General features: G+C 39.0%; 1 protein-coding gene across 1 annotated transcript in view; it reads left to right on the top strand.

The window, feature by feature from the left end:
- LOC104624453 (mitogen-activated protein kinase kinase kinase MLT) overlaps positions 1-17,318 on the top strand; it is a 47,240-nt gene that overhangs the window by 24,569 nt on the left and 5,353 nt on the right. The window contains exons 2-8 of the mRNA XM_010291822.1: positions 717-804; positions 5,082-5,183; positions 5,947-6,012; positions 7,001-7,029; positions 7,145-7,282; positions 13,346-13,432; positions 17,058-17,132. Coding sequence (XP_010290124.1) covers positions 717-804; positions 5,082-5,183; positions 5,947-6,012; positions 7,001-7,029; positions 7,145-7,282; positions 13,346-13,432; positions 17,058-17,132 — 585 coding nt within the window. The remainder of the gene's footprint in view (positions 1-716; positions 805-5,081; positions 5,184-5,946; positions 6,013-7,000; positions 7,030-7,144; positions 7,283-13,345; positions 13,433-17,057; positions 17,133-17,318) is intronic.

Genomic DNA, 17,318 nt, shown 5'->3' with positions numbered 1-17,318 from the left:
TTCTTTTCTCTCAAAAAACACAAGAACTATATGTCTTAATTTCTGTGGATACATTCTCATTGTCTTGCAGTCTCTTTCTCAAACCTAGAATCACTGTTCAAGTGGAATTTTTTTTGTTTTGTATAGGTTTTGTATATTTACCCAGAATTTCCAAACTGCTCTGAGGAGTAGTTTCAAGTGCGCTGCTAGCTATTTGGCAATCTCGAGCATGCTTGCTGTCCATATTCAATCAGACTTTACAGCACATGCCTGGAAACTCCACGTTTCCAGTAAACATTGGATGGAGCTGTGTGTGCATGGTATGCTCTAACAGCCTGAAGTGCTGAACTCGCTGAACCCGTAGTACTTTGTGCATAAACACAAATTCTGGACAGGAGTGCAGCAACTCTGCCAACAATCCCAGATCTTTCTTTGAAAAAAGTTTTCCAAGGAATTCAGTTTTTCCAAAGACTTAGCTTCTACATCTGTGCCTTGGCCGTGAAAGAATAGACTGAAATTTTTTTTTTCCCCCCCCTCAAACATACTAAACATTCATTTGCTAAACTCTCTCATGAGGTTTTCAAATGCCAAGCATTTGTGGACTGTCTTTCGTAGGTATGTGTGTGTTTATAAATATATCTTTTTTATATATGTGTATACCTGCTTGGGTATAAAATTAACTATTATAGTAAATGTGCCATTCTTAATTGTCTAACTTGTTTGTTTGTTTCCAACAGGCAGAAATACTCAGTGTGCTCAGTCACAAAAACATCATTCAGTTCTATGGAGCTGTCATTGAACCTCCAAATTATGGCATAGTTACGGGTAAGGATTTTTGTCTGACCTTCGTCTTGATTCTGTAAAACTCCAGTGTTACAAGGTATTTGTAGCTTTACCCGATTTCAGTGTTTTTGATAACTGTTCTGGATTTTGAATGTGAGAGTGCTCAGCACCGCCTGCCTCAGTGTAAATGGGAGTGCTGGAGGTGGGAACCAGGCTGGGAGCATGGCTGGTAGCAGCACAGAGGCAGTTGGAGCCTGGGGTGTTCTTAATGCACAAACTCAGCACTCCTTTAAATAGAAGCTTTCACGATGTTCTCTTACCCTGTTCTGTGAATCGCTTTTCCATTTTAACTGACGTGTGACTGAAGTAGAGGTTTTCATGTTACAAAGTTCTGGCAAGTTCTGTGAAAAGGGAAGGCTGAGATTCTGCTCAGAGCAAAGCTTCACTGTTAATTCTGCCTGTATTGAAGATAGGAGAAGCTGCACTGGGAACTTCCCAGCCGTGGGAAGAGCTTGAAAGATATTCAAGGGTTGATTAGACACCATAAGACAACTCCCTTTATTCACTGGAAACTAGGTTTCATTTGTTCTGGCATTCCTAGAATTATGTGGAAGTTGGTGTTTGTGTGTGTGTGTGTTTGTTTGTTTTCTATCACCACTTTAATCTTCCTTCCTTTATCCTGGGAATTGGTCCAGATAAAAAAATTACATTACAGATAATGTAATTTCTCCCTTTCCTGTATGGGAGAAACTAGGTAAAATAGTAGTAGAAAATAAACCCAAAGCAAAGCAAACTCCAGTCTGCTGAAAGAAATGTTTGGAGAGGTAAAAACCCATGAAAGTGTGGGTTAGGAGGCGTGCTTTGGCATGTCTAACACTTCAAAGAGTTTGATGCGAAGAGTAGTCTTTCCATGTGGCACAGTCTAATGCCAGTTTGAAGCACTGCCATTCAGGTTTTTATTGGTTCTCAGATGGTGGACAGAACCTATGAAAATTCAGTTATTTCTACCTGTCTCTTAGACATCCAATTATCACAGTAGATGGCAGCGTAATCTGGAGGAGCGCATCTGAGATACAGCACTGTTCAGAGCATGGGGAGCTTTACTCATAGGAGTACCAGCCTGTTGGAGGTCACAGTGTTGCAGCCAGTACTCCAGAGGTGCGTGGGGGTGACCACAGTCTACACCACTCGGAGGATGCACTGGTGATAGCATATAGACAGGAACTTGAATACCTTCTTGAACCAATAAACATAACAGAAAGCTAATAAATCAAGTAATGTAATTTTACTGTAATTTATAATCTAACTGTAATAAGTGTCAACTGGCAAGCAGGATAACAAAGGAAATGTATGATCAGCAACACAAGATGATCTCTTCAGTCTGATCTCACAAAAGGTCAGTGTTCAGAGGACATTAGACCTGCTTGCCAGTCACAGGACAGACAAGCAGCTAAAGTAGTTCATTATGTCATTGGGAATGGGGATTCTTTTACCATCTGTGAGAAAGAGACTATGCTGCGTAGTCCAGTGACTTTGTTACTTGGGGAGCTCAGATGCCACCATGGCTAAAGAGAAAAGATTTTTTTAACAAGCTTGATTGGTTCTCCCTGCAACTTCCAAGGAGACTAGGAATCCCTTGGGTTGGAAGGGAAGCAAGCCTCTCTTTCCCCACACCATTTTCAAATGGGAGAATAGCTACTGAGAAAAGGAGTGTTAATTGCACTTGAAATATCTTTTAGAGAGATTTTTCACTCCGTGATCTTCTGGATGGCCCTCAGTATTGCGGACTCTTAGTCAGAGATACATTTCTTGTGATGGAAGAGCCCAAACATGAAGGAATCCTGAGAACCTAATGATTCTACGGAGTGATGGAGATCAGGGCGTTCAGCCAAACATTGGCATGTACTGAGCATTAGCTGCACGTGATGTCTTATGTGGGATTGTCAAAGAGTTCTCTGAGGAGGGCTACATCTGCGGTCAAAACACGTTTCCCTGCTGGGATATATGTCAGTGTTGTAACTGATCATCCCACCCAGCAAGCTGCTAACATGGATCACATCATTCTGGATGGTACTGGCTGTCTCTGTCAAGAGCCATCTCCGTGCCTAGCTTTCAGATCTGGTGTTTGACCACAGCTGCCTCCCTGCAAAAGGTGCTCAGAGCTTGTGCCCCCATCTGCAGAGAGATGTACAGTGTATCCCACAGCCCATCACAGGGTGGGTCCAGTCAGGCATTCGGAGCTTTTCTTTCTAAAGCAAGTACCTCTTTTCCATTATTGACAGAAAATTAACCTCACGATATGATTTCCAAAACCGAGAGCGCCTAGTAAAAACCTGTGGCACAATAAATACGTAGAAGAAATACTAAAGGATTGAGCTTTGTTGATTGAAGCTTGTTTGCCTCCATTCACACAGTGTGGCAAAGGGCTCGGGGAGCTGAGTTGTCCCTGACCCTGATGGATCAAATTATGCATTGTAAAGGCATGCAAAGCTTGTAGCCATCCTATTCCTGAAGAATCCATTTATAAGACCAATGCTGACATCATGGGTAAAAAAAGCTTATGGTTTAATTGAGGAAATGTGCAGATCAGCAGCTTACTCCTCTTTCGGTGACATCACAAGCAACACTTCTCTCTCCTGCAGAGGCTCCTTTCAGCGGGAGGTCCTGCAGTAATGATCCAAAACTAACTTGCCACTTGAGTCTTTACTTTCAAGGGACTTCCTATTTTCTCCCTCTTTCCTTTCATTTAGTGCTGGAATCTCACATGGCGTGCCACATTCTAGGCTGCAGAGTTTCCTTCCCCTCACAGCAGTCTCCCAGTGGTTTTGATTTCCTTGTTGAGGAGCAATGTTTACTTTTTAGGCATTTAGCCTGTCATATGTCATTCATTGATTAATATTGTTATTAACAGCAATTCAGATATATTTTATGTAGTCTTGGAGGGAATGATTTTGTGACTGCTTTGAAATGTCTGAAATTAAGCATTTCAATTGTATACCAGCTGGTTTGCCACCTTAGGTATGCAGGTTTTGGCAGTCTTGTAAGTAGGTTTTGAATTCTCCAGACTGCTTGAGGAACATGCTGAATAGCCTTGGGAGAAAGGGATGAAAGGCTTGAAGTTGTTCCTTGCATCCCTCTGGTCTTTGTGCTACTTGGGCTATACCAGATAGCATATGCCTACTCTGTCTTGGCAACCAGATAGAAGAAAATATATCAGCTGATTCAAGTCATGAGCCTGCTGTTGTGTTTTCAGTGAAACATGAGTGAATACTAAATAAGCATAAAGCTTATTTATTAAATACTAAGCAGAGGAGCTACAGCCTTTAGACTGCTGAACATGACCTGCAGCACATGGAAATCTGGTCTGCTTACCTCAGGGTTAGACCTCTAGTTTCTTCCTTCCATTTTTTCATGAACAAATTATTTCATCTGTTACTCAGTTCCTTCATGGGGAAATAGGAAAAGAAAATTCTAATTTCCCTTTCTACTTGCAAACCCTTTCTTCCCAACGGAACATTATATATTTAACATCTGGTTTTACTTTTAAAAAAAGAAATAAAATACTTATCCTTTGTTATGGGGCATCATTTATATGCAGTACTGCTCACCATTGAAGAATATCCTCTGTCTTTGCAAATGATAAGAACGATCCGATACTACCAACTCATACGTTAACTGCTTTTCTGATCAGGAGCAGCAAATTCACTGTTTAAATATGTAAGAATTTCAAGTTCTATAAAAGCGGCACTGTGGAGGTTTTGGTTGTCTCCAGTTTCACACTTAAATGTGTGTAGGTGTAACTAGCTTGTTATTCCAGCTTTCAGCCCTGTGAGCTCTGACACTTGGGCTGGATTCCATCTGCCACGCTTGCAAACACCAGTGGGCCAAAAAAGCCCTTGTTTGTACCCATATAATCCTGCTGTGGGTTTCTGTGGGTGTGGCTGAGAGAAGTTAAGAAAAAGGTCTGTTGATCCTGAACAAGGAACCAAAACCTTTTACTCTAGAATTTGAACTGCTTTGCCTGAGCTTTCTTGATGCCAGACCTTTCTAATGTCTTTTCGTTTTAATGCCTGTTGTTATATATGATTTTACTTTTTTTTTTTTTTAACCCTTAGCAATAGATTATGTCTGTGTTGGAATAATGAGGCCAAACTACCACTCTCCTACTATACTACTAATATTAGCTGTTAAACCCAAATTCCCTGTCATTAAGCCAGAGGTTGACTGCTTTCTGGAACTGGCAGAGTTTCCATTAGAGCTTTCAGTTTAGGTGCAATGTTTTAAAATGTCATGGTGAGTTTATTGTTGTTTTTTAACAGAATATGCTTCTGCTGGCTCACTGTTTGATTACATCAATAGTAACAAAAGTGAAGAGATGGATATGGATCATATCATGACCTGGGCAACTGACATAGCTAAAGGTAAGCAAGATGAGTGATGCATTACCACTCCACAGCCAGCAAAGAGTACAACTGGAGCTGCTTTCCCTATGAAGTCAGGAAAGCCTTCCTATACTTCCTTATGCAAATCATAAAAAAACCCCAAACAAACCAACCCCAAACATTAAACAAGCAAACCCCATTCACCCTGCTTTTTAATATGTTCCTTGGTTATTGTGATTCCAACATAATTTCTGGAGTGGAAATGGCTTCTATGAGCCAGTTTTACTTCTGGTTTGCCCCCAAGTCCCAAGAGGGTAATTTTGCTGATGTAGAGTAATTATGAGGTAAAGTGCATAATTATCCTTACATTTGATTTGAATTGGGACATTTAGGAAGCTAAGGGCTTATTGTCAGCAAACATACTGAAATTCTTCATATAAGAACAAACTGGTTTGTTCTTTGTGTTCTCTGTGACCACACAAGAATTAGTGTAAACTAATGAATGAACAGTAAATTCGTATCTTGGCTTCCCTCTGTAAACAGCACCTTAGAGAAAATAACTAAATGTGACATTAAAAAGCATTAACATATCCATATGGATGCTCTGAGAGATACATGAGCTTTGCTTCCTGTTTTTTACTCAAAGTAGACTATGGGAGGTTTGCTTCTCCTGCAGCATATTTCTATGGCACACTGATACGCCAACTTGTAATGAGGACAATGGGAACCAGAAAACACGACTGCTGATCGGCGATGGCCACGCTCAGCCTGCCTAACTAGATTGTCCCCTTCTTTTGTGTAGGAATGCACTATTTACACATGGAAGCTCCAGTCAAAGTAATCCACAGGGATCTGAAGTCCAGGAATGGTAAAGTAGCAAAACACCGAAATGCTCTGCATTTACTATTACCTGTTAATGTAGTCTTTAAATCTGTACCTGACTTTGTGAACATGCAGAACTAATGCATGCCTTGGCTGTCATCAAGCTGCACTAGGAGTTGTTGAGGCATAGAAGAGCCTGTTCCTTCCTTCCCATCTTGTGCCTGAGTCTGAGCTTTGTAACCCGTCCCTGGCATCATTTAGAGCACTGGGGAGGGCTCTTTCAAGTTGTGTCTTGCTGACCGTGATTGTACCCATCTTGCCAGCTGTCAGACATTGCCTGGACACTTGTCACTTCCTTTTTCTATTTGGAAAGGTTGTGTACCAGGAAAGGCTGGCAGACACCAGACACAATAGTCCGGATAAGGCCTATTATTTCCTATCTGAAAATCTTGCCTTTACACTGACCTGTTGTGAGGTTTGACAGATATTCATGCTTTTGAGTAATATGCAGTCAGTGTGGAGCTGCAGTGGTTAATCTGTACTTGGCAACTGATGACCATTTATGAAATTTGCTGAACATTGCCTTTTAACTGAAACTTTCACTACTAGTAGTGAGATAGCAGGGGCACAGATTTTAATAATGCACATGGGGAGATAATAGTCAAGAAAAGTCTAGATCTCACCTCCCTTGTAAGTTTTTTCCTTGTATTAATGAATCTTTCAGAGAGCTTCTTGTTACGTCTAACTACACTGGGGAGAATGGAGTTTATCTGTATTTTAGCTAGAGTTGTGTTGCTATCTTTGAACTCAGTAAGGCCTGAAGGGTTTTGCGTTTGTTCAGAGGCTTGCAGGTATTCAGCAGATGTTCTCTAAAGCTTCTCAAAGAAACCAGGACAATCGTGCATGTGTGCATGTTCAGGTGCTGGCTCCCTATAGGATCATTTTTCTTGATAAGATGCAAAGTCTTTCACTGTGACAATGTATGTGTTTATTTGTAATAGAACTTTTGTAACCTATTGTTTTTTCATTTTCAGTTGTCATAGCTGCTGATGGCATGTTAAAGGTATGAACACTTCAATTATTTGTAGAGAGATGCTGCTGCTTGACTCGATGTTTTGATGCCTAATGAATGAGTTTGATACTCTAATATGTGGTTATTTTTTACTTATTTGTGCTAGATCTGTGATTTTGGTGCCTCAAGGTTCCACTCCCATACAACACACATGTCATTAGTGGGCACTTTTCCATGGATGGCGCCAGAAGTTATCCAAAGTCTCCCAGTGTCTGAAACATGTGACACATACTCGTACGGAGTGGTGAGTGCCTCTCATTTCCCTATGCGTAGTAACAGATCTCTAGTGAGAGAGGATTTATATGATGCAAGAAAAACAATTCTAAATAAGGATAACAAAAATACCACGCTTTCTTTCAAGACTGACCCATAATTTATAATTACATGCTTGAAAATGATAGGAAGAGCAGTGTCTTGAACGTTTAGTAAGATCCATATCTGATTAGATTAGTAGCATACCAGTGTGGGAAGCACATGCTTTACCACAAGTATTCAGCATATGTCCGAAGGCGTGCAGGAGCTACTGAACAATCTGCATCATGAATCTCTGCTTGTGTTTTTTAGTGGAACAGAAGAGAAAAAGGTTGTGTATAACAGGATGAACTGATTAGGATTCCACTTTCCATAAAATGGAGTGTCACTGATTTTATATTAAAAAAGTAAGCCACTTCTCCATGCTTAATTGTTTAAAAGACCCTGCTATCATTAGCTGTGAGAATAGAAACAGTACCTCTTGTGGAGGGAGAGACCCCATCTAAAAACACAGAAAAGGCCAATGTGGCTTTGCTACTTTTCTGAAGGGGGAACAGTCAGTTACAGTTCATCAGAGTGTCAAGTTTGCAGGTGTAGTAATGTGAATTATTTCACTCTGTCCACAGTTAAACTCTGATTTTGCTCTGCAGTACAAAATAGGCTAGAAATAGCCTTACTGATCAGACCAATTGTGTGCCTAGTTCCATAACCTTTCTCTGACAGAGAACAGTGATGAATACTGGGGGCGGGGGACGAAAGGAAGTGGGGTTGTAGTTTCCATGCATGTCTATGTATTAACCATTTTGGGGTTTAGATTCAACAGTGGGTGGCAGAATGAGGAATTCTTTCAGCACCTGTCAAGTATTGCCTCTTTCTCTTTGAGGGGTGGGAGGAGATAGATGTGAGGGAGGCACTATAGTTTTAAGCTAGCACCTATGACTATACATAGCTAAGCTGGTGTCCCAATGGAAGATGACTTAAACTTTTTCCCAAACAGTTGTTTATAGTGAAAAAAATATATGAGAGATGATGTGGCGTCGCTTACAAATGAAAGGCTGAAGGTTTGCAAGGAGGGGGAAAAAGCCTATATTGGCGCATCCAAAATCCTTGCTTGCTTAACTGAACTAGGTCACAAACAGTAAGAGAACATAAGCTAACAGATGTAAATGTTAATGTAAACTGTTACTGGAAGCAATCACATATTATTCACTGGAAGGAAACATTCCAGTTTCAAAACAAAGCAAAAATGTTAGAGAAGAAATTCCAAACATGGTCTTATAGCTTGAACTGCTCACATAGTCATCTTGGTGTGAATTGGCTTTAAGTAACATTCTAGAAGTGGGAGAAGGTAAGAAATTGTTTAATACCTTATCATGTCAAGTATTACCAGAGCCTTGGGAACAGTATGTCATACGTAGTTTATTCTTGCTCGTCCAAAAAGCATAGCTCCTTTGACAGTCTGTGCTTGGAGGTAAAACTCAACTAAACTCCGTATGAAAACAGTTCAGTGTTACTAGAATATTTTAATGTGGTTAAGGGTGTATAGTGCTACTTCAGTATGTCTAATAATATTTGACCCACATTTTTAATATGTTGTTTTTGAACTAATGTGTCCCTACTGTGGGTAGAAGCTTATGAATTTATAAGTGCTTAGGAATGAGTTCATCTTTTTATAACTCCAGTCTTGGAACACCATCGTTTGCAGAGGAGATACAGGGGTAGCAATGCAGAATGGCAGTGACCCAAGTTCTCTGTTGATGAAATTACTGACATAATGGGGTTATACCAGCAAGAAATTGTCCGAATATAACATTGAACATTGGAATCTCCCTATAATAAGTGTTAGACTATCAGAGAATTAGCTAGGAGACTGAAAACAAAAATCTTAGAAAGGGTATTTTTGTCTCTTCAAATGATTATCATCTATAAAAACAAAATTTAAAGAATCTCTCTTCAAAGTGTAACACTTGCCAGCAGCTTTTGTGCTACAGACACAAATCTGCTTTTCTTCAGTTAAAATCCTGTTAACAAAGAACAGAATCCTTTCAAATGTAAACTAGTAAGATGCTAGGAATAGATACTCTGTTTGCAAGATTTGTCTCCTTCCCCATCGTTTTCTTTAATTTCCTTTCTATTTTTTTTTATTTCCTGACTGGCTTTTCTTTCTACAAAACAGTCTGTGATTTTTAAATATTCTGCTTAAGGTGTGCAAGAGCTTTTTTCCATGAACTGTCAAAGTCTTTCTGCAACTTCATAGGTCTGAGTTGTTCCTCAGCTGAAATGTATTTTCCTCTTTGTGAACAGTAACATATATGTTTATAGCTAACGTTCAGATTGGTTTGTTCTGCTCTTCATGGATTGTTAAACAGGTCCATATATTCTCTTTGAGATATATAGCAAACAATTTTTAATACTGCCATGAAATGCTAAGCTAATGTTCCAGGAGATTTATTACAACACAAAGACAGATCTTGCACTTTCCTTCAGCCATGCTGTGACTCTCTTTTATAATCCATTTCCAAATCCATACCCTCAACAACAGATATCAATTGTTACAAATGATCGACCCAGAAATTGACTCTCATGTATTTCATGAGAAAACCCTCTCATGTATGTGTTGCTCAGAAATGATGCCTTGCTTCTCTTCCAGATATGAAAGTGTACGTGGAATGACAATGTTCACTCTAAAAGCTGTTTTGAAGTCATGAAGATACATGCTCAGAATATGTTATCCTGGCAAAATTGTTTGTAGTGCACTGTAGTGTGTGTTTGTGTATCAGTATAAATGTGTTTAATCATAGAAAGCTTATGCGATGTAGCTTAATTATTTTAACACAAGAATAAAAAACTAAAACCATTAATTGGCTATTGGTGGCATAGAGACTGCCGTTAAATGTAGCAGCTGTTTTACTCCTAGCAATAGTTCATACATTGCTTTAGCTATGAGAACATATGTTATTTATAGAGGGAATGTTGGCCAGCTCCAGGGGTTATCCCTTACTCTTTTTGAAAAGAATTATGAGATCTTTAACTTCCACTTGGATCAATGCAGAGAAGACTGACCTAATTTTCATGCCTAAGGGCAGTACTTCTAAGAGTGCAACACTTTCTGCTCGTGCTGTACTCCCACTCATTGTGGCTCCTGACTTTCATCTGTGGACACTTTCCTACCAAGAGAAAACATTTCTTTTTTTCAGTGAAGATGTTCAGAGTGTTTTCTTTTTCTCAAATTACTAATTTGGGTGTTCCCTATCCTATGTGGCACTTAGAATCTTTGTTGACTTTGCACTGGGGTGGAAATGTGGGGGTTTTGTTGTTTTGGTTTTTTTTCCTTTTGGTGGTTGTCACATAGTTGAGAGGATAAGAATCGAAATGCACAGCTGAGCTGACAGAAGTAAGTGTGTGAGCTTTTTCTGAAGACCATATAATTCTTATTCTCAGCTTCATGTGTAACATGAACATTTGTACATTTGTCTCTTCTTTCTGTTTCTCTGTGGGCAAAGAAGAGCCCAACATCTTCAGAGGCCACAGCTTACAAACCACTACATTAAATGCTCTGGCTTTTTTTTCCCATCATTGTGTCTAGCTTGGCTGTTTCTCTGTGAGCACCTGCTGTCTGTCATCAGAGAGATGTGATGTGATCAGGAAAGCAGGTGATCCTCACCATCAGAGATGGGAGAGGAAGTGAACCATGTCAGTATCAGTTAAATTACACCAGAAACGGAAGATTTGATTTCCGTGTGAGGTGAGCTGGGGAGCCAGTTCTGAAAATGAACAGAGTGTATCTTGCAATAAAGAGGCCAGGGTAAGTCAGGTTGAAGTGCTTTTTCTGCTGCTGAATGAGCCTGGGGACAGGAAGAGACAAATAGGAATGCTGAAGATGCCCATTTGCTGCTTTTTAAAAGACTGACAATTGCAATCATTCACCTTAGCTTATGATTCAGGGTAGCTAATTTGTGAGATGGGATTGAAGCTCCTACAAAACTGAAGATAGAGACATGTCACCATTGGAAGGAAAGGCTTTATCTATACCATTGGCCTGAATATGAAATTTGTATTGGCGTTAGAACATTTTCTAAACCTGTGTAAATAAATACAAGGGTTTCTGACGTCCCCCTTTTGTATCTTTTCCCTTCTTCTACTATGAGTAAAAAATAAGGCATTAAGAAGAGTTCTTCATATTGTGTCATATTACTGTTTTTCTCTTGAACTATCAAGTGTTTTAAGCTAGCACTGTTGGTTTAGGAAGACAGTGATCTGTACAAGCAGTGAAAATAAACATTAAAGGTGTCATGATAAAGGAATTCAGTTCAAAATGTTCCGCACAAATTTATGTGCGTGAATGAAATGAGACAATCCTTACAATTTATAGTCTTCTGAAAGAAAGGTACCAAGTGCTAAAGGCTCTGGAGACATTTAGCATGTATTCCATTATGTTCTGTGCTTGGAAGATGTATTTAGATACTGCTCTGGCTGATGTGCAAACTTGAGTTTCTTCTCTGTGGTTTCCTGGTACAGCCGTACAGATGAGGTTGTTCTGCAAGGCTGCTCAGCTGTATGTTTGATTTTGTCCAGAGGCTTTTGTTTTAAAATGGCTGTTTTGTACACTGCTTTTTTTGTCTGAAGTATATGGGACTGCAAAATTATTTTCTTCTCTCGCAGTTAAATTCCCTTTTCTACCAGTGGAGAGGTGACAATTGGAATTACAAATTGAGGTGCCTTTTTTTTTTCCCTCCTTCTAAAAGGAATGCATTGAGGCAAACAGGAGACTTGGATAGCTCTATGATAGCTTTCTCTACATGTTTCTTATTCTCAGCAAAACTGTCCTTTTACTCATTTTTCCAAGATACCATTACCTTTACTAACAGTCTTCTGACTCAAGCAGAATTATTCAAATATGTCTATTGATGGAGTACTCTGTTCAGTTGATTAAATGCTCATCTCTGCTTCAGTGCATTTTTTCTGCTTGAGCAGCATCTGCCAGTATTCTCGCATTTTCTTTCTAATTACCTTTGTAGCAGGCCAGGATCCATTCAAAACAATGTAGCTGGAATAAGCCTGGCTACTAACCCAAATAACAAGGATATACAGACTTGCATAAGGATCTTAATGCATTTGGTCAGATCCTACATAAATTATGTCTTTTTTGTTGATACGCTTGGTATATGAGCAGAAGAAAAAGTTTGTATGTAGATATTTTAACAAGATATGTATATGAAGGTTTTGATCTAAAAAAAGACATGTACGAGTGAAAGTACAAAGTGTCTGTTAATCTGGTTGAACTCCAATATATAGTCCAAATGGCAGAAAAGCAAGTTGGATTCATTGACGTGAAGCCTTTCAGGTGATGTCAAACTCTTTTTCTACAGAGTAGCTTAGGTTCTGGGGTACTGTGTTACCAAAATGATAAAAGCGTGCAAAATTAGGAGATCTTTCTATATCTAAGGACAGGGTGTCTCTAAGATATCAAGGAGAACAGAGTAATTTTCTATATGCTGTATATTGTTTAGTTTAACATAATCACATACCTGGAGATAAACAATTACAGTTTTGCTTGAAAAAATATATTTAATATTTTCATAGGCATATCATAGGAGCAAAATACCTTTTGGATCATATTCTGACTACTGAGAAGCACTAGTTGCAATCATACAGAAATATTTTTAAATGCAAAATGACTACAAAGCAAAGATGTGTCTAGTTGGGGCTGAGAAGGAGAGGAGGAGTTCATTGTCTTCCCAAGTCTCTACTGCCAAATGTGAACTTCATAGTGTACAAAGAAAGTAAAAAGCCTTTTCCATGGCACTCTCAAAATTGCAGGCATTAGGCACCACACAACCCAGTTTTTCATCTGGGCTTTTCTGTAGAGGAAAAAGCAGAAACATTCAAATTAATTTAGTGAGAGGATCTTGCACACAAACACTGGTCCAAGTTCCTGCAAATGGAAACTGGTTGCCTGATAATTGGATATAGAATAGGGCTGTATCAAGGTTTAATAATGTATTTAAAATACAAAGTACAGAAATAAAAATTCTTTTCTTTTTTTCTGTTCCAGGTTCTCTGGGAGATGCTAACAAGGGAGGTCCCCTTTAAAGGCTTGGAAGGATTACAAGTAGCTTGGCTTGTAGTGGAAAAAAACGAGGTAAGACTACGTTTCTACATTCAGGTACATAGATCAGAAAACAGTATTGGGGTTTTGCAAAAGACTTTTTCATCTTCTTCAAATTGAAAGTAAGTTCACGCGTATGGAAAGATTAGCAGTAGGAGCTAACACAAAGGGTCAAAGTGATGTTATTCCTCATGAATGGACCCTTTACATCTAATTGTTGCAGCTTCACGTCGTGATGCTGTAGATCAAAAATTTTACAAGTACTGTACTAGTTTCTCAGTCTCAATTGTAAAACCTAGGGGTTTGTTCTTAGTGATGAAAGAAGCCATTGCGTCCAAGGTAGGGGAACAGTTTAACTCCATCTCCTGCGTTTAGGACATCTTTTTACTGGCCGGGAGTTGATATATCTGTAAGAGACCTTCAGCTACTTCAACTTAACTCTCCCAGCAGGAGTCACTATAGTACAAGAAACTGCCGCTTAGATGAAAATTTCAAAAATAAAAGAAGAAAAAATAGTTTTAAAAAAAGAGAGAAATTACAGTTTTGCCACCTACGTTCAACACTACATTGAAGATGAGCTCCTCACTGGTATCGGCAAGGCTGTGGCATAGCTGCAAGCCTCCTCATGCAGAGTCTTTCCATTTCAAAAGCACTTCAGTGGTGTAAACACCGTTTGTACAGTGTCCCCAGCCTGGCTTTTCTTCTTCCCACAAATTGAGACTTGCAGTTAGTTGGACATGTGAGCGTATATCTGAACACATAGTCCCTTGATATCAAAGACAGTAACTACATTTAAAAAACATTTAAAGTTGTGACTGTACCACACACAGACAAGCATGGAAATCCTCCACAAAGATGAAACCTCCTCTATCTAGACACAGCGGAAGCTTGGGAAACATTACAATGGCGAGGCAGTGGCTGTACAATACAGATTCCTATTATTCTACATAAACTGTTTCTCAAAATGCTTCAGAGTTAAACAGAGGAGTTAGGTTTCCTCCTCTTAGTTTAATATTTTTTGTTAGTGTTTTTTTTTCCCCTCTCTTTTTTCTTCTATTTGAGGACTGGATTAATGCCAGTGAATGATACTGTGATACACCAGTTAGTTGGAAATGCTACACTAACAGTGTGAAGATTATGAATGTGGTCTTCTACGGTGTTTATCAGAGCAGGAGGCACAAAGAGACTTCTAGTTTAGGAAAAGCCTTATACATCGTTTTGAATGAGGAACCAAAAAGCCTTCCATCAGCAGAATTTCTCTCCTGTGCCTACCACGTGTAGTCTTATGTAAGGGGTACAGAGTGGCATTGGGAATGTTGTAAAGATACGTAGTCATACGCTGAAAGCTGTCAGAGGGTACAACACACATTTCTCTACAGTTTTCCAGATCAAGGAACTGTGTAAAATACAGTATGAATAAAATGTGGAACATGACGACTATTTTACTCATGGCTGAAGAAACCTAAGGGGTGACATATTCAGAGCCAGCTGTTTGTCTGCCAGGTACCACTAGCCTGTTGCTACCATCTTCTTTGGAAGGGTGCCAGGGAGCTTAGAGGGCATTAACACTTGCTTACAGTTTTTATTTTTTCTGGCCATGACTTAGGGAACAGGCCCAGCATCAGCCTTGTAAAAGTCAGCTTGTGCTACTTTTACTCGTAGTTTCTGTGTCCCAAAGCAAGTGTGAGGGTCAGGTTCAGTTCTCAGTTCAATCTGTTGACATCAGTGGTGTTGCATGGTTCCAATTCACAACAGAATTGAATCACTGTTGAACCAGTCCTTCATTTTTTGCACTGCAAGTCTCATGTTAAAATCAGTGTGGGACTCAGGCCAAAGCGTAATTGTGTAGGGTGAAAAATCCCCCTCTTTGCAAAGCCTGAGCCCAGCAAATGAAGTGAATTTTAATGATTCTGTATGGGTCTTTTTTGACTCTCTGCACAATTTCACTTTTCACAGTGTTATTTTTATTCTGGTAGAGTTTCTATACAATTATATAATTTTTTTTAATCCAAAAAAGAAAAACATGAGGGTTCAGATTATGTTAGGCATGCTCTCATAATAAATTACCATTAAGAAACATCATCTTTATTATAATATGACACTTTTGGAATCTGCTATCTCTATATTACATGACACATAACATTTTGGACAAGTAAGACACACAAAAATGGTGATTGCAACTGATTTGCCACCTCCTTGGAACAGTGAGGGTTACAGACAAATACTGTAGCAAGACTAGCCAGTGTATTTTTAGGCCAATGACTCAACAAGAGATCAAGCACCAGTACAATTCGTTTATGCATTGTACAAATTTCTGTGTGTTTCTTGGACAGAAAGCTTTGCACCTTAAGGTATCACATTATTTTAATAATCATATTCCTGCAGTGCCCTGGCACTGTATCTCCTGTTTCCAGTTTTCATGGTATTCAAATGCTTGTGCAGCAGAATTTGTTAACTCTTAACTTTGGCTGCTCTGGCTTGTAAGGCTTTGTAGGTCATGTTGCAGTAATATAATGGTACAATTTGATATAACTTGTTCTCCTTGGCTTCTGAAATGCCAAGAGTAGGACAGATCAAAGGGTCTTCCTGGGCAGGTTGGTCTGAACAGGACTGTAACATCTGGTTCTCAGCCGTTACAGGACAGGGAACCCTTTTTCCAGCTTGACCCCTCTTATATTTGGACCCGTTTTCACTGTGGAACTGTTTTTTATCTACATATTTTTTTAATTTAATATGAAAAATCTGAAGTAAGTTAACTGCCTTAGCAAGAGCAGAGGCATCTCCTGATATGTGTAAAGCTGTTGGGATGCATGTTGAATCTTAACTGGAGAGGCTTCGGTATCCGGGTGTGCGTATATGAGAATGGGTTTGCTTTTGGGCTTTCCAGTGTGGAGGCAGAGTCTTTAAACTTAAAGTCCTCTAAGACTGGCTAAGGGAATCTTTTAATGGTTTAAAACTCTTAAAACTCACAGCAAAGGAAACCAAACAAGCTTCAAACTAATTCTCTGTAGTTAGTGGTCCTGGCTATAACCAGCAACTCCTTGCCTTCAGTCATTAGGAAATACTTAAATGAGTTCACTGTGCTCTGTGAGTGCTCTCTGAGATCTGCATGTCCTCATTAATCCTTTTGACCACAGGCTCATGAAGTGTCTCTTGTGTCATGTAGAGCTTCACTTAACTCTTTTTAACTCACTTAATGTAATCTATATTTCAGTCATTTGTTGTATCAAAAGTGATTATAGTATTGTAAATCTGGATCATCTGTATGGGAGAAAGGAATTAAGGCAGGTTGTATGTTATACCTATCTTGACAAGCATCTTAGAATACCATTCAGTAATCTCCACAAAGTATTATGTTTTAGTATTAAAAGTTGTTTGCCTCATTTTCATTTCCTTGTCTCCAGGTTTTCTTAAGCAACTCCATTTGTGCATTTGTTCCATTCTTTCTTTATAGGTCTGTTAATTAATTTGTACATCTTGCTAGTGTTAGTAATTTTGATTTTTCTTTTTAATATGTTAATCCTCAGCTCTTACATTGTGTTTAAAAGAAATAAGAGTGTGTTTTACTTCTTTTAATTGCATTGCTTTTATAGGAAATCCATTAGTAGCAGCTTAAAGGGAAATGCTTCCAATAACTGGTACATTCTCTCTCCTTTAGAGATTAACCATTCCAAGCAGTTGTCCCAGAAGTTTTGCAGAACTGATGCACCAATGTTGGGATGCTGATTCAAAGGTAATTTTATTTGTGTTTGATTTCTACACCACCACCACCTGCCTTGTTTTGCTAAGTGTGTTAGTGTTTCTTTGGGGGACAAGTCCTAGCTAACACCATTGCTGCATGCTAGTAGACACATTTATTCACAAAGATAGCTAAGGCTGTATTATTTTTTAATGTGTTTACGTATTTATACCTAAATGT

The sequence above is a fragment of the Phaethon lepturus genome, unplaced genomic scaffold, assembly GCF_000687285.1.
Source record: "Phaethon lepturus isolate BGI_N335 unplaced genomic scaffold, ASM68728v1 scaffold22667, whole genome shotgun sequence".
In the NCBI taxonomy this organism is placed as follows: Eukaryota; Metazoa; Chordata; class Aves; order Phaethontiformes; family Phaethontidae; genus Phaethon; species Phaethon lepturus.
The sequence above is the reverse complement of the archived record's forward strand: the minus strand, read 5'-3'. Positions and strand labels throughout refer to the sequence as shown.